The sequence below is a fragment of the Rattus norvegicus genome, chromosome 16 (genome assembly GCF_036323735.1).
Source record: "Rattus norvegicus strain BN/NHsdMcwi chromosome 16, GRCr8, whole genome shotgun sequence".
In the NCBI taxonomy this organism is placed as follows: Eukaryota; Metazoa; Chordata; class Mammalia; order Rodentia; family Muridae; genus Rattus; species Rattus norvegicus.
Genome location: NC_086034.1, coordinates 6,384,920 through 6,406,774, shown reverse-complemented (window position 1 = coordinate 6,406,774; position 21,855 = coordinate 6,384,920). Strand labels below are relative to the sequence as shown.

At 47.2% G+C, this 21,855-nt stretch overlaps 1 protein-coding gene and 1 non-coding gene across 3 annotated transcripts in view; one reads left to right on the top strand and one right to left on the bottom strand.

Moving 5' to 3' along the window:
• Positions 1–21,855, top strand: part of Nisch (nischarin) — a 36,296-nt gene that overhangs the window by 330 nt on the left and 14,111 nt on the right. For both annotated transcript variants that reach the window (NM_001409024.1, NM_001376918.1), the window contains exons 2-12: positions 1,952–2,035; positions 3,018–3,200; positions 13,984–14,032; positions 15,262–15,425; positions 15,713–15,808; positions 17,138–17,233; positions 18,081–18,233; positions 19,151–19,219; positions 19,609–19,794; positions 19,969–20,097; positions 21,549–21,662. In NM_001409024.1, coding sequence (NP_001395953.1) covers positions 1,952–2,035; positions 3,018–3,200; positions 13,984–14,032; positions 15,262–15,425; positions 15,713–15,808; positions 17,138–17,233; positions 18,081–18,233; positions 19,151–19,219; positions 19,609–19,794; positions 19,969–20,097; positions 21,549–21,662 — 1,323 coding nt within the window. The remainder of the gene's footprint in view (positions 1–1,951; positions 2,036–3,017; positions 3,201–13,983; positions 14,033–15,261; positions 15,426–15,712; positions 15,809–17,137; positions 17,234–18,080; positions 18,234–19,150; positions 19,220–19,608; positions 19,795–19,968; positions 20,098–21,548; positions 21,663–21,855) is intronic.
• On the bottom strand, positions 10,646–10,718 carry Trnaa-agc86 (transfer RNA alanine (anticodon AGC) 86). Its single transcript has one exon. It is a non-coding gene; the product is annotated as a tRNA-Ala (tRNA).

Genomic DNA, 21,855 nt, shown 5'->3' with positions numbered 1-21,855 from the left:
GACGAGGGAGCCCTAGAAATGCGGGATTTGGAGGAAGGGGCCGGGTCGCAAAGGTTCTGGAGGAGGTTCTAGGCGGGGCGCGGGGAGGTGGGGGTTGGGGGGAAGGGTGCGCGACCAGAAAAGGAGACTTGTGTTGGAGGAATCAGAGGGTGGGGAGGAAGGGATGACGAAATGGAGTCCCTCTAGATCCTGCAGGCAAGGAGGGATGCCAGCCTAAGAGACCATGATAGAGAGTCTGGGAGGAAGGGGACTCGCCAGCGGGGGTCTCTGATAGATGGGACCCAGGGAAAGGGCCAGAGATCCTCAGGTGGTGAAGGAGAGACGGCGGATCCTGATCTCCACCCCCACCAACCAAACACCAGTCACAGTCCAGATCGGCCCTTCGAAATGAGGGGAGAGGGGGAGGGTTGGAAAAAATGGGCCCTCAGGGTCTGGTGAGAAAGGAATGGAGCCCAGCCGTGCAGAAAAGAGAAAGTTACCTCAGGGCTGGAGTACGGGGCCTGCAAACCTTAGGGGACTTCAGGGCGTAGGGAAGAGGGATAGCGAGCTTCCAACGTATCCTCGTAGGCTACAAGGGAAACCCGACAAAAAAGGAAGGTAGTTAGGACGATGGCGTTAGAAGCCCTTTGGATCTGAATAAGGTTGGATGCTAGGCCTGTGAGCCTCGTGGGCAGGCTGCCAGGTGAAAACTTGTTCTGTGGTGGGGGCTCATTGAGCACCTCCGTCTCCTTGTCCTTTGTTCCCAGGAGGGTGGACAGAGGTAAGGGCCTTGGGCCTGCTTTTGCCTCCCGCCATTGGCTCCCACCCTAATACCAGATCCTGAGGGTTATTCCTCTCTATCTTGCTCCCTCCCTCGCTCGCGCTCTCGAGTGTTCTCTCTCTCTCTCTCTCTCTCTCTCTCTCTCTCTCTCTCTCTCTCTCACACACACACACACACACACACACACACACACACACACACCACCCCCGCAAGGAAGAGAAGCTGCCGTAACAGTGGAATTCCGGCTAGTGGCTCCTTTTAGAGCAACAGGCTGGCACTGGAGAAATGGCTGCTCCTGGGGGTCAGAGGAATCAGCCTAGTTGGCTGTTCCCACTAATCTCTCCATGCTCCAGGGAGAGGTAGGGAAGCTAGGACCGTGGGGCTTGATCTAGTTAAGGGATGAGGTCACTCACCTATGACTAGCTGCAGTCAGTAGAGGCCCTTCCTATTCAAGGCTTTGTCCTTCCCCGAAGTGTCAGGAGAAAGGTGGTGATCCTTGCTGACCACCATCATTTGTCACACTGGCTATGGTGTTATAAACATGCCTGTCCTTTGTTCAGTGTTAGGCCTGCACAAATCCTTTTATACTTAATTGCTTTACTTTTACTTGGTTCTTCAGCCCACCAGGTTTTAAAATGGAGGAATTGAGGCCCAGATAGAACCTAGGTTCTCAGTCACTTACATAAGTGCCACGTAAGCCACACCCAGGAAATGGGATAGCCAGATTTTGAACCCAGGTTTTCTTAACGACTAAAATGGTACTGCCTTCTGTTGAGGCTGATTGAACGACTGCTGCCTCTGGTTCAGCAGCAGAAATCCAAACCACAGCCAGTGGAAGAAGGTGACTGGACACTGGTCCTGCCATACTGGGCTCGGCTCTACCTCCCTTGGAAGGGCCAGCCTTGCCTGTAGCACAAGTTGGGTTTTGAATTTTACAGAGAGAGGAAGAGAAAAAAAAAATCTAAGGAGGTGTGTCAGCTAGTCACCCTTACCACTCTTCCGTGATAATGGAAGCGAAAGCTTTTCTCCAGACCTCACAGGGCTGTAGAGGAGGCTGAGGAAGGCTGGGCGCACATTGGGTGTGGAAGGATGCCTGACTGTTGCACTTTGAAGAGTGGGGACTCCATATAGTACCTTGCAGCTCTTGTGGGTTGGGGTTCTCCTGTCACAAGAAATCGTTTTTCCCTTTAGGTATATGTCATACAGGTTACCGATGGCAACCATGAGTGGACGATCAAACACCGCTATAGTGATTTTCATGACCTCCATGAAAAGGTAATCTGAAGAGCTGGGAACCTGTATCTCGGGGATGTGGGGCTTGTGGACCAAGTCTCCACTGTGCCACGTGTTAATTTTAGGGCAAAACTGTCTCCACACCTATTGTTTGTAAGTTTTAAAAAACACTTATTTATGGCACACGCCCTTAATCCTAGCACTTGGGAGGCAAAGGCCTGTGGATCTCTGTGAGTTTAAGGCTAGCCTAGTCTGCAGAATGAGTTCCAGGGCTACGTAAAACTCTGTCCTATAAAAGAGTGTGTGTGTGTGTGTGTGTGTGTGTGTGTGTGTGTGTGTGTGTGTGTGTTGGGAGGATCATGCACACATGCCATAGCCCATGTGTAGAGGTCAGAGGTCAGTTTGTGAGAGCAAGTACTCTTTCCACCATAGAGGCCCCAGGGATTGAACTCAGGTCGTCAGACTTGGCAGCAAACTCCTTTACCAGATGAGCCATGTCCTAAGCTCTAAAATTTACTGTAGTAAACCAGTTACTCGATGAAGCTGGCAAAAAGAGCTGGTTGGTCCTAGGAGTTCAACCCTAATAGGAGATAGTCTATGGGTAGTATATGTACATTTTAAAATTGCCATACACCTTGAATGTAAGTCTCCTGAGGAGGGTCCAGGTTTGAACTTGTCCCACGAAATATATTTTCATTCTCCAATAACAGAGTGAAAATATATTTTTACCTTTGCATCTTAAAGGCACATCACAAACTCCTTAGATTCCAAACTTCAGTGTTCCATAAGCACTGCTTTTCTGAAGATCCCCAAAGACTAAAGATGGGTGTCTCGCTTGGAGTCGTATTAGCATTTCCAGTTCTTCTTGGATTTGAAGAGGGCAGAGCCCAAGCATTAGTCGGAACACTAATCCTGGTACTGCTTCCACCAGTGGTTGCAGATGTGGCTGAAAATCGCCAGCCTGGATCCTACATAGACGCAGAGCTCCTTGGTCTATGGTTGATGTGCTTCTGTTCTCTTACAGCTTGTTGCTGAGAGAAAAATTGACAAAACTCTACTTCCACCCAAAAAGATAATTGGAAAGAACTCGAGAAGCTTGGTAGAAAAGAGGGAGAAAGACCTGGAGGTGTACCTCCAGACTCTCCTGAAGACCTTCCCTGATGTGGCTCCCAGAGTTCTGGCCCACTTCCTGCATTTTCACCTCTATGTAAGTTCCTTTGGGGTTCTCTGCTTTGCCTATGAACCCACGGCCACCAAAGCTCGAGCCGTAGAGCTTGGCTTTGAGGAGACACAGAGTGGCCCCCGACCCTGAGGTTAGATGATAGAGGGATAGGGTCAGATGGTCAAGGTCACATATGTGTTAGTGGGTTTATGTAAAATTGGACTGGCCATGTACTTTCTTCTACAGGACATTTTCCTTTGCAAAAATAGCCTATGGTCTTTTAAGGTAAATCTCCCTCAGCTGGGTGAGCGTGGACTAGAACTGTGTACTGCCTGGCATACATTTATTGTTGCCATGTGGGCTCAGACTCCACACCTATACCAACCATGGAGGTATTCGTTCTTTTCTACTTTTAAGATTATTTTATTTATGTGTGGGGTATGTACATGTCAAGTAAATACCATGTAAACCAGAAGAGGATGTCGGCCTCCATGGAGTTGGAGTTACAGTTACAGGTAAGTCCAGGCCACCGCGGGAACTGGATTTGGATGTGCACTCCTAACTGCTGAGCCAGCCTTCAGCCTGGATGTAGTTATTCTTAATGAAAGAATTGCTGTCGTGAGACTCATGGTAGACACCGCACTGGCAGGGTACCTGCTGAGGGCACGCACTTTCCTGGTATGGGAGAAGGCATCATAGAGGGGTCCTCCTCTCCCTGCCGGGGGAGGATGGTGGGCCACTGCTGACAGTAAGTCACGCCGTTCAGGCCGCGTCAGTTTGTGACCGTCCAGAGCTGCAGAGCAAGGCTACGCCTCAAAAATGGTGAGAAGGTAAAAATAATGTGGCTGGCAGACATGAGGAAAAGAAGTTTAGCAAGCAGTGCGAAACAAAAATATTAAAAGCCACTAGCAGCTCAATTCTGAGAGTTTATTCTCAGGGAAGATGGGGCACTACAAAAGAATACGTGAGCAAAGGTTGTCATGTCAAGACTCGGAGCAAGGCGCTGAAGATAGGATGGGGAACACCGGGAAGAAACTTCTTTTAAAAAAAGAAACCAAGGGGTTGGGGATTTAGCTCAGTGGTAGAGCGCTTGAGGCCCTCGGTTCGGTCCTCAGCTCTGGAAAAAGAAAAAAAAAAGAAGCCAAGCCAGGTATGATGGACACGCCTGCAGTTCCAGCACTTTCCAGACTGCAGTTCAAAGCCAGCCACATCAAGACTTATCTTGAGAATCCAAACAGGGCTGGCCTAGTAGCATATACCCTTTAATATCAGCACTCGGAAGGCAGGGGCAGGTGGGTCTTTGTTCACGGCCAGCCTGGTCTACATAGCACGCTCTAAGCCAGCCAAGGCTACATAGTGACACTGTCTCAACCCCCTCCCCACCCCAGAGGAACCCACAAAAGAACAAGTCATAAAACAGCACATAGACTAGAGTTTTTTTTTTTGTTTTTTTTTTTCCGGAGCTGGGGACCGAACTCAGGGCCTTGCGCTCGCTAGGCAAGCGCTCTACTGCTGAGCTAAATCCCCAACCCCTAGACTAGAGTTTTATAAGAAAAGGGTCACATAGACGCCGTTGTCTATGAAAAACTACATGTGTTTTCTCAAACTACAGTTTGAGAGGTTTTCTGTCAACATTTAATATTTAATAATTTTGCCTTGAATGATGAAGATGACCTTGCTCATAGGAAGTGCCTTCTCTAAAATCTTTTTGAGATTTCACAGTAAGACTCGTGAGCCTTGTTTGGAGTCTAAATGGAGCCTGGGGACTTGGGCTTTGCCGATGTGGCCAGTGTTCTGCCCTGAGCTGGAAGGGCCATACATAGTTAGACGCTGTTGAACCAGCTCCTGTTGTAAGTGGGTTTTTATATTTCTCTGTGTTAGAAAAATTCTCCCTTGCTATGTGCGTCTGTTAAATAAACGTCACCTAACTTCCCATCACCACTGAAGAATGAAACCTGATAAACATCTCTTTGAAAGTCTGGTTTGTTGCTTAAGGCTGTGTCTTTGGGGACAGATTTTTCTGGCTGCCTCAGATTTGCCCAACTCTGAGCTGGGAAAGGCCTGGAGTGTTTTTTTCAGTTGAACTTTGATGCGTTAGTCTGGGGCCAGCCTAACTCTCGTGACTCTGGTTTGAAGCACGGCCTTCGAACTATTTGGACATACTTGACATTATTAATGTCAAACATACATCGGTTATATAAATCTGAGATTTTAAAAGTAATTAACCTGTCATTAGATTAACACGGGGGTTCTCAGCCATGGCGCTGCTGTCATTCTGGACTGTGAGGGACTGACCTGTGCTGTTAGTAGCATCCCTGGACTCCAGCTGAAGTCATTTTCCTTCCCAGTTCCAACTATAGAGTTACCCTCTCTAGAGAAGATAATGCCCATCTTCTGGGGGTGGGAGGTGAGAGGGGCAGGGCAAAGTCATCCAGTTGAGAACCACTGGGTTAGCGCTCCATTAAAATTTAAATTCGAACCCACACAGTGAAATAGCACTGTCAGCATTTTTTGCAGGTGGGGGGCTGTCTAGGGAATCTGTCTTAGCCAGTATCTTCCTCAGCATTGGTCCTGATGATTTCTGTCTCATGTGTGCAGACACTGAATGAGGCGGATGGACACACAGATCTCTTCTCGGCCATGGCGTGAACTATTTACGTTTTACTTTGTTAAGACAGGCTTGCGACGCCTAGATAGAGTTGGCGTAACATTTGCTCTGTAGCCCAGGGGGGCCTTGAACTTGCAGTCATCTTCCCGAATTCCTCCTGAGAACTGCAATTGCAGTGTGTGCTGACATACCTGGCCTTTGTGGGGGTTTGTTTGTTTATTTTTTTGCTTCAAGAAGGGTTTCTCCGTGTAGCCCTGGCTTTCCTGGAAACTCACTTGGTATTAGACTGGCCTCAAATTCAGAGATCTGCCTGCCTCTTCCTCTCAAGTGCTGGGACTAAAGATGTGCACCTCCGTGCCCAGCTCCATACCTGACCTTTTGTTGTTGCTGCTGTTTTCTCTTTGTTTAGGGAGAGTTACTTTTAGATTGAGATATCATTCACATACTATAAAGTTTACCCTACGTATACAATTCAGTCCTTTTTTATTTGTTGTTGTTGATTCACAGAGTTGTGAAATGAACACCACTGTCTTAATTCCAGAACACTTAGCCCGAGCTGTGTCTAGGAGCAGTAACTGTTCCTTCCTTTCCCCAACCCTTGAGAGTCACTGCCTTGTTTGCTTGTTCTCAGTGTTTCAGATGAGTGATTCATACAACATGTAGCAACTTAATTTATTTCATGAGCTGATTCATGTTGTAGCATTAAAGCTTTAGTCCTTTCATGACTAATATATTCTTTAGTTATACATTCAGAAATCCCTTTTTATTTGTGACTTTTAATTCCACGGTTTCTGTTGCTTATTGTCAACCATGTTTAAAAATGTTAAATGTAGATTCCAGGACTTTCATTCTTGATGAGTGTTAAAGCACGCCCCATTCTGCGTGGTGTGGTGAGATGGCTCCCAGGATGCGGCGCCTTCTCTGGTGTTTCCACACTGCACAAGCATCGCTTAGAAGCCCTTACAGTGGTCAGATCACGTGGTACAATGGCTCAGTGCTGGGGCCAGGTAACTGACTGAAAACAGCCGGGACTGGAGATGCGGCTCAGTGGTTAAGAGCACTGACTACCCTTCCAGAGGTCCTGAGTTCAATTCCCAGCAACCACATGGTGGCTCACAACCATCTGTAATTGGGATCTGAATCTGGTGTGTCTGAAGACAGCGACAGTGTACTCACATACATGAAATAAATAAATAAATATTAAAAAAGAAAAAAGAAAAAAAAATAGCTCAAAGCACCTGAACCTGATGCTGGCCATTCAGATGCGCCAAAATAGAGCCAAGAAGCACTTCCTGTAAGTGGAATGATTAAAGAAAAAGATGCTTTAAGAGACCACATTACATAATTTTTATTAAACATTATTTTAATAATTTATTTTAGATTTTTAATGTTTGGCTCTCCCTTAGACTTTTATTGTGTGTTAGTAGGAAAGAGTGAGTATGTGAACTGTCTAGTTTTTATTGTGTGTGTTAGTAGGAAAGAGTGCGTATGTGAACTGTCTAGTTTTGAGCCTCTGGGTTTTAGAGCATGCCCTGTGGGTAAGGAAGAGCTACCACACCACATTGTGCTATCATTCACCACCCCTTATGTCAGGTGCTGAACACATTGCAGGGCCCCCAGTAAAGAGCTAAAAGCAAGGCTAACGCTGAGCCCTACCTATGCTTATAAAATCCCTACTACATATGCAAGTCCATGGTTTTTATGTCTTAGGATGGTACTTGTATTCTAACCATAGCTTTTACAGTTTGAAGTATCATAGCAAAACTAGTAGGAATTTCCTTTTTACAATTTTCTTCTTCACAAGATTTATTTTTAGTGTAGATCTTAACAACTAATTTATTTTCTTATTAAACTAGAAATTTTTCATTGCTTCTCTAATGGAGTCACTTTAAGACTTGTCTTTGGCATATCTGAATTCCTGCATCACTACTCCTGCATGTACAAACTATTCTAAAATCAAGTGAGAGTTACTTACATACACACATCTCAGTTTGACTCTACACAGTTGGAAAACGTCTCTGGAGGTTCTGGGAAGCTGAGAGTACAGCTATCCAGGAGCAGGAAACAAAGGCTGCCCCATCCCCTGGACTCCCATTTTAGAGTTGGATGGGGAAAGGATGCTTTTCCCTAGTCGTTAAAATCCATACTTTGGGGGTTGGGGATTTAGCTCAGTGGTAGAGCGCTTGCCTAGCAAGCGCGCAAGGCCCTGGGTTCGGTCCCCAGCTCCGAAAAAAGAAAAAAAATCCATACTTTGGAAGAATCAAGCTGGACCCCCACTTCATACATAAAAATGAACTCGAAATGGGTCAAAGTCCTAAATGTAAACAAAATTGGTAAGAGAAAATACAAAGTCCTGTGGCTGCTAATGACAAGTGCGTGGTGGGTTTATTAAGTAGACGTGCTGGACAAGGGCTGACTCGTGTTCCAGGGGACACGGGACAGCTGGAGCGTTCGTGTTACTCAGAAGAATGTGTAATTTAAAACTTACCAGTTCTTTATTTTTGGCATTTTCCAATAATTTTGGACTATACTTGACCATGAATACCACAAAGATTGAAACTGGATAAAGGAAGCTGGGGGTGACTACAGCCTAAGGTTTATGTGCGTGTGTGTTTCGTACCTGCTGGGCGTAGACCCAGGAGAGGAAGGTGAGTTACAGTAACTTGACTTTGAGGAACTGCCAGAGTTGCTGCTCTTTTCCGTTCTTAGTCACAGTGTGTAGGTCCCAGTCCCCACAGCCTTCCTTGGACTGCCACATGTGTTGTCTCAGCCTGTACATCACGGTAGAGGTGACGTAGTTCCACCATGCTTTTGGCTTGCAGTTGCACCATGACTAATGTGTTGAGATTTTCTTATACGCTAATTTGCTGTCTGTATCTTCAGAGAAATGGATTTAAATCCCTTGTCCTTTGTAACATTAGGGGTTTGTTCTTTTGTTCATTTTGAGTTCTTTAGTGGATTCTGGATGCTAGAACCTTATCAGAAGTGTGATATACACACAAGGAACTCATTTTTGTTCTTCTTTTCCTTTTTTGGGGGAGGAGGGGTTCTGCAGATCAAATTTAGGTAGGGCCTTTTACAGTCCAAACGTGGAGCACCATCGCGCTCTGTCCGCTGCCTTTCTCTTTATTCTGTTGTTGTTTCTTAGGACATGGTCTCTATATAGCACAGGCTGACTTAAAACTTGTAGAAAAAGCTGGCCTCAAACTCACCATCCTCCTGCCTCAGCCTCCCGAGTGTGGATTGTAACATGTATCACTATACCTGGTTTCCATAACCTGATAGTACCCTTTAAATTTTTTTATTTATTTTCATTTTTAGAGGTGTTTTGCCTACCTACATGTATGTCTGTACACCATGTGTGTAAAATGTCTGCAGAGGCCACAGGACAGGAGTGGAACTTGAGTTATAGACAGTTGTTAGCTCTATGGGTGCTAGGAATTGAACCCAGGTGCTCTGAAGGAGCAGCGAGTTTTCTGAAGTACTGAGCCCCTTTGACAGCACCCTTTGAAGCATCCATGCTTTCTCTTCTGACAAGGTTCATCCTTTGTAGGTTTTGGTCACTTGTTTTGGGTACCATGTCTGAGAAGCCACTGCCTCCCAGTGTCACAAGACTTTGTATTTTCTCTTACCAATTTTGTTTACATTTAGGACTTTGACCCATTTCGAGTTCATTTTTATGTATGAAGTGGAGGTCCAGCTTGATTCTTTCAAAGTATGGATTTTAACAACTAGGGAAAAGCATCCTTTCCCCATCCAACTCTAAAGTGGGAGTCCAGGGGATGGGGCAGCCTTTGTTTCCTGCTCCCGGATAGCTGTACTCTCAGCTTCCTAGACTCATAGTGATAGACCCCAGCCCAGAACCTCCAGAGACATTTTCTATCTGTGTAGTGTCCAATCCATGGACTATCACAACTGTGACCATTCTTGGGTAGGACACCTTACAGTGGACTTGGAAATAGACAGAGACACGTTTCTCGTCCAGACAGCTCATTTCAGGTTAAATCAAAGTCGGTCATTCAACTTTCTGTGCCTTGAACTGTTTTGTGAGTGGAAGATGGTAATCTGGGTTGTTGAATCCTGCAGGAGATGACACAGTGAATGTCTGAGGTTTAGAAGAGGGAGGCATGGATCAGGGCTCATCCCGTGTCACCATACTGGGCTGCTCTGGTAGGAAGGAGACTTGAGTCTCTTCACAAGCACTGTTTGTATCATTTCCTTATATTAAAGCCACTGGGCTGGAACCAAACATTTTAAAATTTGAACTGTAACTGTCACCTGTTAGGACTACTTTAGATCCATTTTCTATAACCTGTCTTAGTTGAGAGGACTGTGGGTGGTAACAAGCCTGTTGGGTGTGTTTGATTTTCAAGCTGATAGTCTCGGAGCTTCTTTAAAGTTTATATGTGAATCCTTCAATGGGGACTCTTTGCTTAAAGGTGAAAAACATAGAATATCCCTGACTTCTTCTAGCACAAAATAAAAGCTGGACAAGCTCCCTCAGTCCTTAACATGTGTATCCAAATCACATCTGTGTGGTGGCCTCGGTGGCTTGTGATTAATGCCTGGCCAATGTCCACTGACTGGACAAACCATGACCAAGCAGAGGTGTCAGGGCCTGGGTAGGTGTTTGTTTGTTTTAAATTTTACTTATTTATTTTATGTATTTTATGTATGAGTGCTCTATCCTCATATATACACATGTGCCACCAGGGGGCATCAAACTCCATTGTAGATGGTTGTGAGCCACCATGTGGTTGTGGAGAATTGAATTCAGAAGCTCTACAAGAGTAGCCTGTGCTCTTAATCGCTGAGCCAGCTCTCCAGCCCCTGCCTGGTGAGGGGTTTTTGCATTTCTTTTTTTTTTTTTTTTTTTTTTTTTTTTGGAGCTGGGGATCGAACCCAGGGCCTTGTGCTTGCTAGGCAAGTGCTCTACCACTGAGCTAAATCCCCAACCCCTGGTGAGGGGTTTTTAATTGAGCATTGGCATATATATTTGGGGTACACTTGCAGCTAGGCTGAGTCCACATAATGTTTATCTGAAGCCCAAAGGAGAAGCATAGCTAAGGCAGAATGGGAAAGGCCCTGGGTTCCATCCCAGCACAACAGATTTTTTTTAAAAAGAGAGAGAACAAGAAAGTAAGACAGAGACAGAGAGAGAGTACACATGAGAGCTGCTTCCCCCAAGAGTGCATACTGACTACACACAACCCTCTTCCTGGCATAGCTGATTAAGTCTGTAACCCATGTTCTTTTTGCAGTTTGTGTCAGCCCAAAGCACTTCAGGTCCCTTCAGCACAAATATAATACAAATATAATAGTAGAGAAACACCTGTCTCCACAGCTGGCCCTACAGCTGGTCCTGGGCCACTGGGCCCCCTGCCCTGTTTCTTCCCGTCCCAGAGAGAACTGACTCTGGTTCCTTTGCCCACAGGTGCAGTTTGACAGAGGAGGCTAGTGTTGTAGTTCTAGGTTTGTAGGCGGAGAGATTTCTGTGTTCCTCTGGCTTAGGCTCTCTCCTAAGGTGAAGGTCAGTCTGAGGAAGCCAAGTAGGAAGGGCAACAGTGTGCTCTTCCTGTGCCCCGAGTGGGGAGTGTTAGCTTGCTTTCGACATTCAGAAATTAAAGCACTAGCCCTTGGCCCCTCATATTAACTTTTTCTGTGTTTTCTGGAAACTCAGGGCTGATATCCAGCAAGAGTCTGTCTCTGTTCCGTCTGAATCAACACCAGTTGCCCGAAGAAATACACCATGGGGGTTGGAGGGGTGGTCACAAGGCAGAAAGACAGGCTTCCTGTGCTACATGGTGCTTGAGCGGCCTAGGAGCTGAGGGAAGTGTAGGCTAGCAATCCGTGGTCTGACTACAGGAGGACAGGAAATAAAGGACACCGTTTCAGAAGTGCATGGGAGACTTTTTTGAGGTCAATCCAAGCTTTTCTCAGACTGAATTCAGATCTTCATATCCTCCAGGGGAAACGGATGGGTTTAGGAGGTTGTAAGACAGAAGTTGAACTTCCTAGAACTTGTAGCCTCCGCTAGCTGGTACCCTGATTCTCTGCTAGCCTTTTACATTTTGACGTAGCCCCAACTCTCCAACATGGCTGTGATGGTTTTTTGTACACCAAGGGGAGGGGTGAGGTGGCAGAGGAACAATTCTTACATTACATACAAACTAAATTTCAAGCAAACTGTAAAACACTCTTTTTTTTAAAGATTTATTTATTATATATAAGTACACTGTAGCTGTCTTTAGACACCCGAAGAGGGAATCAGATCCCATTACAGATGGTTGTGAGCCACCATGTGGTTGCTGGGATTTGAACTCAGGACCTCTGAAAGAGCAGTCAGTGCTCTTAACCACTGAGCCATCTCTCCAGCCCCTAAACACAACTTTTAAAGATCATAGAAGGTCATATTCTTACATTCTTGGAGTGGAAGAAGAGATCCTCGCAGTTACAAAGGAGAAGAATTAGAGGCTAAACATAAGAATGAAAAGCCTCAGTATGTTAAGAACACTTGAACCACCTTGAACAAAGGACAACTAGGCCAGAGGAAAGGCTTCCTGTACATAGACATTAGAAGTGCTGCCTGGAGCTGGGCATAGGGCGCCTATCTATCCTAGCTGCTTGGGAGGCTGAGGCTGAGGATTCTGAAGTTGAACCCAACCAGGCAACTTAGTGAGATTCTACCTCAAAACAGAAAGAAAAGGGCTGGTTCCTGAGGCTCAGCGATGGAGGCCCTAGGCTCAGTTTCCAGTATTGGATGGGAGTAGCTATGACTTGTAAGGTTATGGGGAAGAGACAACAAGTATCGAGAACAAAAGGAGCAGAACTCCACGTCCCTACAGCTAGGTGCTTTTTAAGTTCTATAAATACATAAACTGCGAGTCCTAACGGCAGTCGTGTTCCTGTGAGTTGTGCAGGGTTATTTGCACCCGCCATCTGGGCTTGTTTACAAAAAGACCTGTGTACTGCCATCTGTCGATTTAATTTCTTACCTGTGGGAGGCAGGGCCAAAGGTTTTGATGGGGGTCTGCAAACCACATGATTGTTTTGTTTTAGATTTAGAATTGTATGTGCATGAGGGTTTTGCTGGCTTGTGTGTAATACCATGCCTGTGTCTGGTGTGAGGTTAGAAGAGATGCCTAAAGCTGGAGTAGGAGCCTAAAATTGGCTCAGAACCAGTGGTTATGAGTCACCACATGAGTCCAAACCCAAGTTCCCTAGAAAAGTAGCCAGTGCTGTTAACCACTGAGCCGACTCAGCCCACAACGGTTTGAGTGCAGAGGCAGCTGGTTATGTCCAGGGAGGACCAAGGTCCAGTGCTGGAGTGTAGTGTTACTGGTTTATAGCCATATATAAAATTGGGTGTCCCTAAAGCTCTCCTCTGTGCTTGCTCATGTGTGTAACATGGTGCAAAGTAGCAGGTCCTCTTGTAGGGCAGTGGAAGAGGTCAGCCAGCCCAGAGCCTACCGAGTTCATTGTCTGCCGTGAGGTAGAGCCCAGCATGACAGCTGTCAATGTGAGAAAAGACTGGTTCTCGCCATGTCTCCTTAAGGCATTGTATCATTTGAAAAACCCTTGCCACGTCTTTCTAGAGACCTAGGGGCTTTGTGGTACTGCTGTGAATCTGGACGGCATGCGCACAGGAAAAAGGTGTGTCCACTCTTTTCAATAAACATTTGTCAAGAGAGAAGATGGACGTTCCTTTCTCCAGGGTCAGTTTAGGGAGATGCTGGCTCCCCAGCCAACCCATGGCATCAGTCAGGCTTTGCTGACTCGTGGGCTGCAGCGCTTATGCCTGTGCAGACCTGGACTGTGTTTGAGGAGACCACTGTGATGTCCATATATCTGAAAATCCTTGGTTCTGGTTTTAAGCTCCTTGCTTCGTTCTAGATTGTCTCTCGCCTCTAGCTTGTTGCCCACCTAGCAGCTGTGTCCGCTAGCTGCCTGCAGGCCATGCTGCTGGAGAATAGGCATGGTACAGCCCAGCTCAAAGCACTCACTCACTTAGAACATCATGAGCTGTCTCTTGTGATTCCTGTTACTTGGTTGTACAGTTCTCAAGGGCAAGTTTTGTAAGCGATGGTATCTTACACAGTGTCACTCCTGGGATCTAGAGCTGGCCCTCCAGGAGCAGACTGAGTAGATAGCTAGCAGGGTGTGCGCAGTTCCACGGATGGGCAGGCAGATGTCTAACTGCAGGGCTTGTTTTCTCCACAGGAAATAAATGGTGTCACTGCAGCACTGGCTGAAGAACTCTTTGAAAAAGGTACATAGCCATTGGTCTTGAAAGGCTGGGGGCATTTGCCTAATCTCCAAGGTAGGAAGGCTCAGGATAGCACGGGACTTGTCTATCTAGGTCCTACCTCCTTGAAGGTGTCCCTGGCCTTAGTCCCCAACCAAGTCTACCCATCTGCTTGCTCTGCAGGTCAAGATCTATAGTTAGTTGTCCCTTTTTTTCCTTTTTTTAAAGATATATTTATTTCATGTATGTGAGCACACTGTCACTGTCCTCAGACACACCAGAAGGGGGCATCAGATCCCATTACAGATGGTTGTGAGCCACCATGTGGTTGCTGGGAATTGAACTCAGGACCTCTGGAAGAGCAGTCAGTGCTCTTAACCACTGAGCCATCTCTCCATTCTTAAGATTCCTTATTAGCATTATTATTTTGTCTTATTATTAATGGGGTATGTTTATATGGGCATGTGTGTCACAGCACACATATGGAGGTCAGAGCACAACTTGGTAGAGTCAGTTCTCTCCTTCCACCTTTATGTAGGTTCTGGGAATCAAACTCAGGTAGCCAGGCTTGTGTAAGGTGAGTGTCTGGGACTCACCCAAGTAAGTCTCAGGATCTCCTTCCAAGCCACATGGGGTGTGGAAAGGTGGCTGGCATGCTGCCATCTTGCACCTGATTTGTCCTTGCTTGGAAGTGTTCAAGTCACCAAGAGAAGTCAGTCTTGGGTCATGGTCTGGCCAGAGAATGTATTAACAGTAGCTGATGTGTAGTGAGCAGGCCCTGCCAACGGTCTTACATTTAGCATTTACAACCTTCCCTGAAGAGAGGTGAGGATGGAATGCTAGTGGTCAGAGGCCCAGAAACCTGATAGAAGAAGCAGTTTAAGGACTGGTATCTTAGTTGAACTTAGTCTCTGCATATTAGAGGGCACAGTGTAGTTGTGATACCCAGAGCACTCCTTTCTCAGCCCTATCTTAACTCAGTCAGTGCCTCACACCTCTACTCTTCTGAATGGCTCCCCACTCCCACAACACATCCCTCCTTTCTCATCATGTGCCCAGTACTACCCTGTGCCCAGTTTGAGCTCCAAAGGGCTGCTCCCGTGTACTTAGGAGTGTAGCTTTGCATGGTGGGTGGGTGCCTGTCATAGGTGCCTGCCGCATGCCTGTTGACTGTTGGCTTGGTGCTTGTAATACCCTGGCTCTACAACAGCCGGCCCTGGGGCTGGGCTCACCCTTGTGTTTGGCTCTTACAGGAGAACAGCTTCTAGGAGCCGGTGAGGTCTTTGCCATCAGGCCCTTGCAGCTCTATGCTATCACAGAACAGCTGCAGCAGGGAAAGCCTACCTGTGCCAGCGGTGATGCCAAGACTGACCTTGGACACATCCTAGACTTCACCTGTCGCCTTAAGTACCTTAAGGTAAGGACACGGCGGCTTAGCTGTGGAGCATCACTCAGTTGGCTCCCAGTTCTGACTGCTGGGCTGTGTGAAGGAGACCAGGGCTTGGGCTGTCCAGTGGATGAAAGGGGCTCAGTGTTCCTGACACTGTGCTTCTGCCTGTGAGCACCAGGGGGCAGCATGGCCCACCATCTCAACACTGTTGAAGTGGTCAGAACTTTTGAGCTTGACAGCTGCTGCCACAGTGACCCAGCCATGCAGATGGGAAGGTATCAGCATCCCTAATTTAAATCCCTCTTTGGCCTCAGGTTTCTGGCACAGAAGGACCTTTTGGGACCAGCAATATTCGAGAGCAGCTCCTGCCCTTTGATCTTTCGATATTCAAGTCTCTTCACCAGGTGGAGGTAAGGCCGAGGCTGCTGGTGAACAGGCAGGCTGGGCCTGCACAGCAGCACCTTGCACATAGTGTCCGCATGTAGCAGTGGTTGTGACAGTAAGTGGGAGGCACTGTTGCCTTCCAATTTGGCAATAGATTGACAGGTTCTATCCAAGTAAATCAAGCCCTTCTAAAGCCAGAAAGGGAGCCTTTTCTGTCCTAGGCTGGCTGCAGGCCTCCATGTCTGTTGGAGGCAACAGGAAGTATTAGCTAAGCAGAGCACGGCAGCCTCGTTCCTCTGGCCTCTCGTAGTCAGGGACAAGTGTTATTCAGGTAGATGTCACAGAAGTCATCCTAAAGGCCAGAGAGAGACAATTCCAATTGTTTGTTTTCCAAGTCAAAGGGCCTGAAGGCTCTTTGCCCTCTAGGACACCCACACCTAACAAGATATGCCTTATCTTGCTTCCTATTGAATTCTGGTTCTTAACACTAATTTCGTTATCATTTTTAAAAAAGAAAGGGAGTTAGTAATGAACAATAAAAGCTGTTTTAAACCTGTGTTTCCTGAGCTTAGCTTGTGTTCAGCCTTATACCCTGTGTGCATGTGTAGTTGATCCAGTCTCCCAGCTGTTCTGTGAAGTAGAGAGGCTTTCATTCAGTTTACACTTGAAGAAACTGAGGCTTAGGAAGATGAGGAGGTTTGGCCAGGAGACCGAATGTGACGGAACCCCAGAAGCTGCTGTCATTGACCTGTTCTTACCTGAGGACAGTGAGACAGGTGGAAAGGCAGAAGGGATGCTCCCAGCAATGTGGAAGAGGCCCCTTGTCCTCCAGCTCTGACTCCTTTGTCTCCTCTGTTTCCTGGGTAAGCCCAGATGTGTGTCTCGTAACGTGAAAGTCCATTTTTGAGGCAGGGTCTCACCGTGTAGCTCTGGCTGTCCTGGAACTCACTGTGTAGATGAGGCTGGTCTTGAACTCACAGAGATCCACCTGCCTCTGTTTCTGAGTGCTGAGATCAGAGGTGTTTAGAACTATGCTTAGCTAAATTCCTTTCTTACTAGCTGCTTAACATTTCATCTGCTAAATAGCACTGGGGATAAAAAAGACCAAGGTTGTTTCTCTGTGTAGCCCTGGCTATCCTGGAATTTGCTCTGTAGACCAGGCTGGCCTTGAACTCAGAAATCCACTTGCCTCTGCCTCCTGAATGCTGGAATTAAAGGTGTGCACCGCTGCTGCCACCACCACCAGGCTGAAAGAGGCCAAGTTTTGAGTCACCTTTCATCAAAGGAACTCCTAATTCCTGGGGTTTCTGAGACTCCAGATGCCATTTCTGAGACACGGCTGTTCTTTGTTCCAGATGAGTCACTGTGATGCCAAGCATGTCCGAGGGCTGGTCACCTCCAAGCCAACACTGGCCACAATGAGCGTTAGATTCTCAGCAGCCTCAATGAAGGTGAGATCTGCCTTTGCGTTTCTGCCTGGGGCCTGGCTTTTGGGTACTGCCTTTGTTAGTGAACCTGACAGAATTTCCTCTGAGCCCAGCAGCCCTGCTTAGCACCCATTTGTCTCATCCTCCATGGCTTTGCAGAGGAAGATTGGGCATTGTCTGGATATGAGTAAAGGAAGCAGCCCTGCTGCTGATGTCAGAAGTTTCTTTTATCGTTATGTAGATGTCACCATCATCATGTTAAAATCCTCCCTTAGTATAGGGACCATACATAGTAACAGATTTTATGACTTAGGCATCTGATCAGAATTTGGGTCTAAGCTGTAGGGAGAGCAAAGTGTAGCTGCCTTGTCCCTTGGGAGGTATTTCTTGCCTGTGCCCCAGGCTGAGGCATCAAAAGTCAAATTAGGGAGAACTGCCCCACTCTCCTTTGGTGACCGACACTCTATGCTGTTACTCTCCTCTCAGTGATGATTCTCTCCCTGTGAAGTCATGGCTAAGGGATTTGCTGTCCACAGTAGAGACCGTTCTGAAGCAAGGCTGCCTGGCAACACCATGACTTAGCCCTTCAGTCTCTGCCGGTTAAGCCAGGGAAGATAGCAGAGGCCCATGAGGGCTTGCCTAGCATTTATTCTTGAAGTCACAAGGTCAGCATACTCAAGCTGCTGGTATGCTAAGCCTTTCAGTTATTTCACAACCACATAAAGACACACAAACCAAAGCCCTTTAATGCAGGCTCATTTCCACATCCTAAATATGCTCCAACTCTTCCTTAAATTTTGCAACTATAGCATTTTCTGTTTAGTGTTGCGTGAGGGCCCAAGTGTGGTGCTCAACAGATGTTCTTGTGCAGGAAGTTCTTGTTCCTGAAGCCTCAGAATTTGATGAGTGGGAGCCTGAAGGCACAACCCTCGGAGGCCCTGTGACTGCTGTCATCCCAACATGGCAAGCACTGACCACTCTAGACCTGAGCCACAACAGCATCTCTGAGATCGACGAATCTGTGGTATGATTGTAGCAGCCTCCCAAGGCTCTTAGACTGTCCAGACCCTAGGAATGGCTATTATAGTTTGACCTTTTTCTGAAGGCTTCTTCAAAAATCTATATTCAGGGGGCTGGGGATTTAGCTCAGTGGTAGAGAGCTTACCTAGGAAGCGCAAGGCCCTGGGTTCGGTCCCCAGCTCCGAAAAAAAGAACCAAAAAAAAAAATCTATATTCAGGAGGTTGGGGATTTAGCTCAGTGGTAGAGCGCTTGCCTAGGAAGCTCAAGGCCCTGGGTTCGGTCCCCAGCTCCGAAAAAAAGAACAAAAAAAAAAATCTATATTCAGTATTCTATATATTATAGTTTAAAAATTAAATTTCAAAATGAGAATATTTTAAAACTGAGTTGATTGATAGAATGAAATGAAGCATTATGAACTGTGCACACATTTAACGTAGCCTTGGGGAGTCCTAAGAAGTAGCAGAAAACGCATTCCCTAGACTACAGATGTGCCTGTGTAGAGTGGCATTCCAGTAGCGTGATTCTTAGCGAGGCCCTGTTAGCACGTGCCTCTAATCCCAGCACTCAGGAGCCAGAAGCAGAAGGAGCTCTGAGTTTGTGGCTGGCCTGGTCTACAAAGAGAGTTCTAGGATAGAGAAACTCTGCCTTGAAAAACCATAATAATAGTGTGATTCTTATTGAGCTGTGGCAGTGGGCACAGTTAAAAAGAACGAGCTCCCTTATCTCTCTGGGAATTACCATTTGCATTTCTTAAGCCTTGTGCTCTATCCAGATTGTGGGTTTCTGCTGCTGGGACAGTGGGAGGTGTCAGGGAGAGAGACTGCTGGCTGGAAATGCATGTCCAGCCACCGGGTACATGGACTAGCTAGGCATATAGCCCAGTCCCTTGAGTAATGCTGGGCATTCTTTTCTTTCATAAGAAACTGATCCCAAAGATTGAGTATCTGGACCTGAGTCACAATGGAGTGCTAGTTGTGGACAACCTGCAGGTAATGTCTGCCCACAGCTCTCTGGGGACTTGCTCTCCTGGTGGGTCCAAAGGCTGAAAAGCATCATACCCAAGGGGTGGTAAGCATAGCTTCCAGGACTGACCCGACCGACTGTTACTCTAGCTCCCAAGTGTTAGTAAGCTGAGTGCATGCAGGCCGAGTGTGATGATAATGATGATGATAGGCTGATTTCCAGTGCTCACCCCTAACCTGCCTGCAGAGGACACCAGCCGGTTATGGCATGGGAAGGAGAGAAGAGGGCTTTCCCTCATCAACAGTTGTCGAAGGACTTACAAAGATGCCTCATACGGGCCCATTGGTCTAAAGGGCACAGTGACCTCTCTGGAGGACTGACCTCTGCTGCTACTCTGTTTCTTCTGCTACTACAGCACCTATACAACCTCGTGCACCTTGACCTGTCCTACAACAAGCTCTCCTCCCTGGAAGGCGTACACACTAAACTGGGCAATGTCAAAACCCTAAACCTGGCAGGCAACTTCTTAGAGCGTCTGAGCGGTCTGCACAAACTCTATTCCCTGGTTAATCTGGACCTCAGAGACAACCGGATTGAGCAGGTGAGCCCCCACTCCTGAGGGCCTGGAGGATCTAGGATTGCTGGACCTTGTTGTTTATTATTTTAAAGATAAGAAAACCAATAGAATTCTATTCACTCAAAAAGCAGCCATCAAATGTAGAGTCTACTGCTAAGGTGTTAGAAGAAAGGGCCAAACGGCACTGATGTCTTGCAGTTGGATGAAGTCAAGAGCATAGGCAACCTGCCGTGTCTGGAGCACGTGGCCCTGCTAAACAACCCTCTGAGCATCATCCCTGACTACCGGACCAAGGTGCTTTCCCAGTTTGGAGAACGAGCCTCTGAGGTAAGCCCCGGAACCAGTAGCAGAGCTCAGAGAGACTGGTAGGGTAAATCCAGCTGTGTGCAAAGGCCGAACAAGCAAGGTAAGGCTGTGCCCTCTGCCTGCGACTGCTTCTGAGGGGTGGCTGCTTTCCAGGCCCGCATGTCTGCTGCTCCCTGCGAGGGTTCCCTGCAGTTCCCACCTCTTCCCATCGGTGGATTATCCCTGGCAGGCTTCATGTGGGCCATAGCTTCAGGCTAGCAGGCCTTCAGGAACACAGAGGCACGGAAGGATTGTTTTCAACTTTTAAAAACTACATTGCAAGCTGGGTGGTGGTGGTTCACACCTTTAATCTTAGCACTCAGGAGAAAGAGGCAAGCAGATCTCTGTGAGTTCAAGGCCAGCCTGATCTACAGAGCAAGTTTCAGGACAGCTAGGGCTACACAGAGAAATCCTGTGTCAAAAAACAACAATGAAAATAACATTGGATATTTTAGGCAAGAGACCTAGAGTCTCCCATATTTAATTTATCTAAGATGTCTGAAATTATCGTTTTCTTGGGCAGCTGGTTACCGTGGTGCTTGACTACAAGCCTAGAGATTTTTTTTCCCTTACTGGGTCAGTCCAGTCTGTGCTACCTACAGGCTCTGACTGTACAGGCACCGCCATGCTGACCAAGCGGGGCCTTACCCAGGTGTGCTCCTTCCCTCAGCCTCCAGCAGGCTGTATCCCCATTCTCTCATCACAGTCCTTAGATCCCAGGCCAGAAGACACCCGAGACTTGGTCTGCATCTCTCTCCAGCCTTCTCTGTTCCTACCAGCAGTCACTCTGTCCACATTGTCCTTAAGACAGTTATAAGATGTCATCTCTTACTGGAGATGATTACTTACGCCTGTAATTCCAGAACTGAGAATCCAAGGCAAGAGGGTTGCCCATGAGTTCAAGGACAGCCTGGGTGACAAAGTGAGACCCCATCTCAAAATAATGAAGGGGGGGAAGGAGGAGGAAGAAGAAGTGGGGGGGACAGACTAAAAAGCTGTCTCCCCTGTTTTCACTCCAGACCCCACAGTGTCTGTTCCTGCCTGGTGCTTTGGGGTGTCCTTCCTGTGGCCTTTCTGCCTGCATGCCAGCCCACTGCTCTCCCTGCTTACCTAGAACAGGGCTCCTGTCCTTTGACAGTTCTGAGTTGTGCCTATAAGTGGGACCTCCGCACATTCACCCCCTTCTCTTGCTTCCCAAGAGGCTTCTGCCCCTCTTAGTGGAGAGGGGCTCCTAAAGATCCGTTAAGCAATGTGGGATCTTCATGGGCCATCTAAGGTGGTTCCGATACTTCTGTTGTGGTAAGGAGCCTCTCGTGGTTCCCAGTATCCTCTTGGGGCCTGTAAGGTACTCAGGCCCAGTCTTCAGCGGGGTCCCACCATTCTCCCATATGCTTTGCCAGTCTCCATAGTTTAAGCTGCTTTCCGAACTCTAGATCTGTCTAGATGATGTCGCAACCACAGAGAAGGAACTGGACACTGTGGAAGTGCTAAAGGCCATTCAGAAAGCCAAAGACGTCAAGTCCAAACTGAGCAGCACAGAAAAGAAGGTGAGCATCCCTCCATCCAGCCAAGGATGCAGCTTTTGTTGGGGAAACTGAGCTGTGGGATCCCTCAGGGATCTCTGATTATTAGTGCCCCATGCCCCATCCCCTGGCCCCTGCCTATGAAACCTTAGGCTGGGTCCTCATGAGTGCTATGGTCTGGTAATGGTACTTTCTATGTGATTTGTCAGGTCATTTC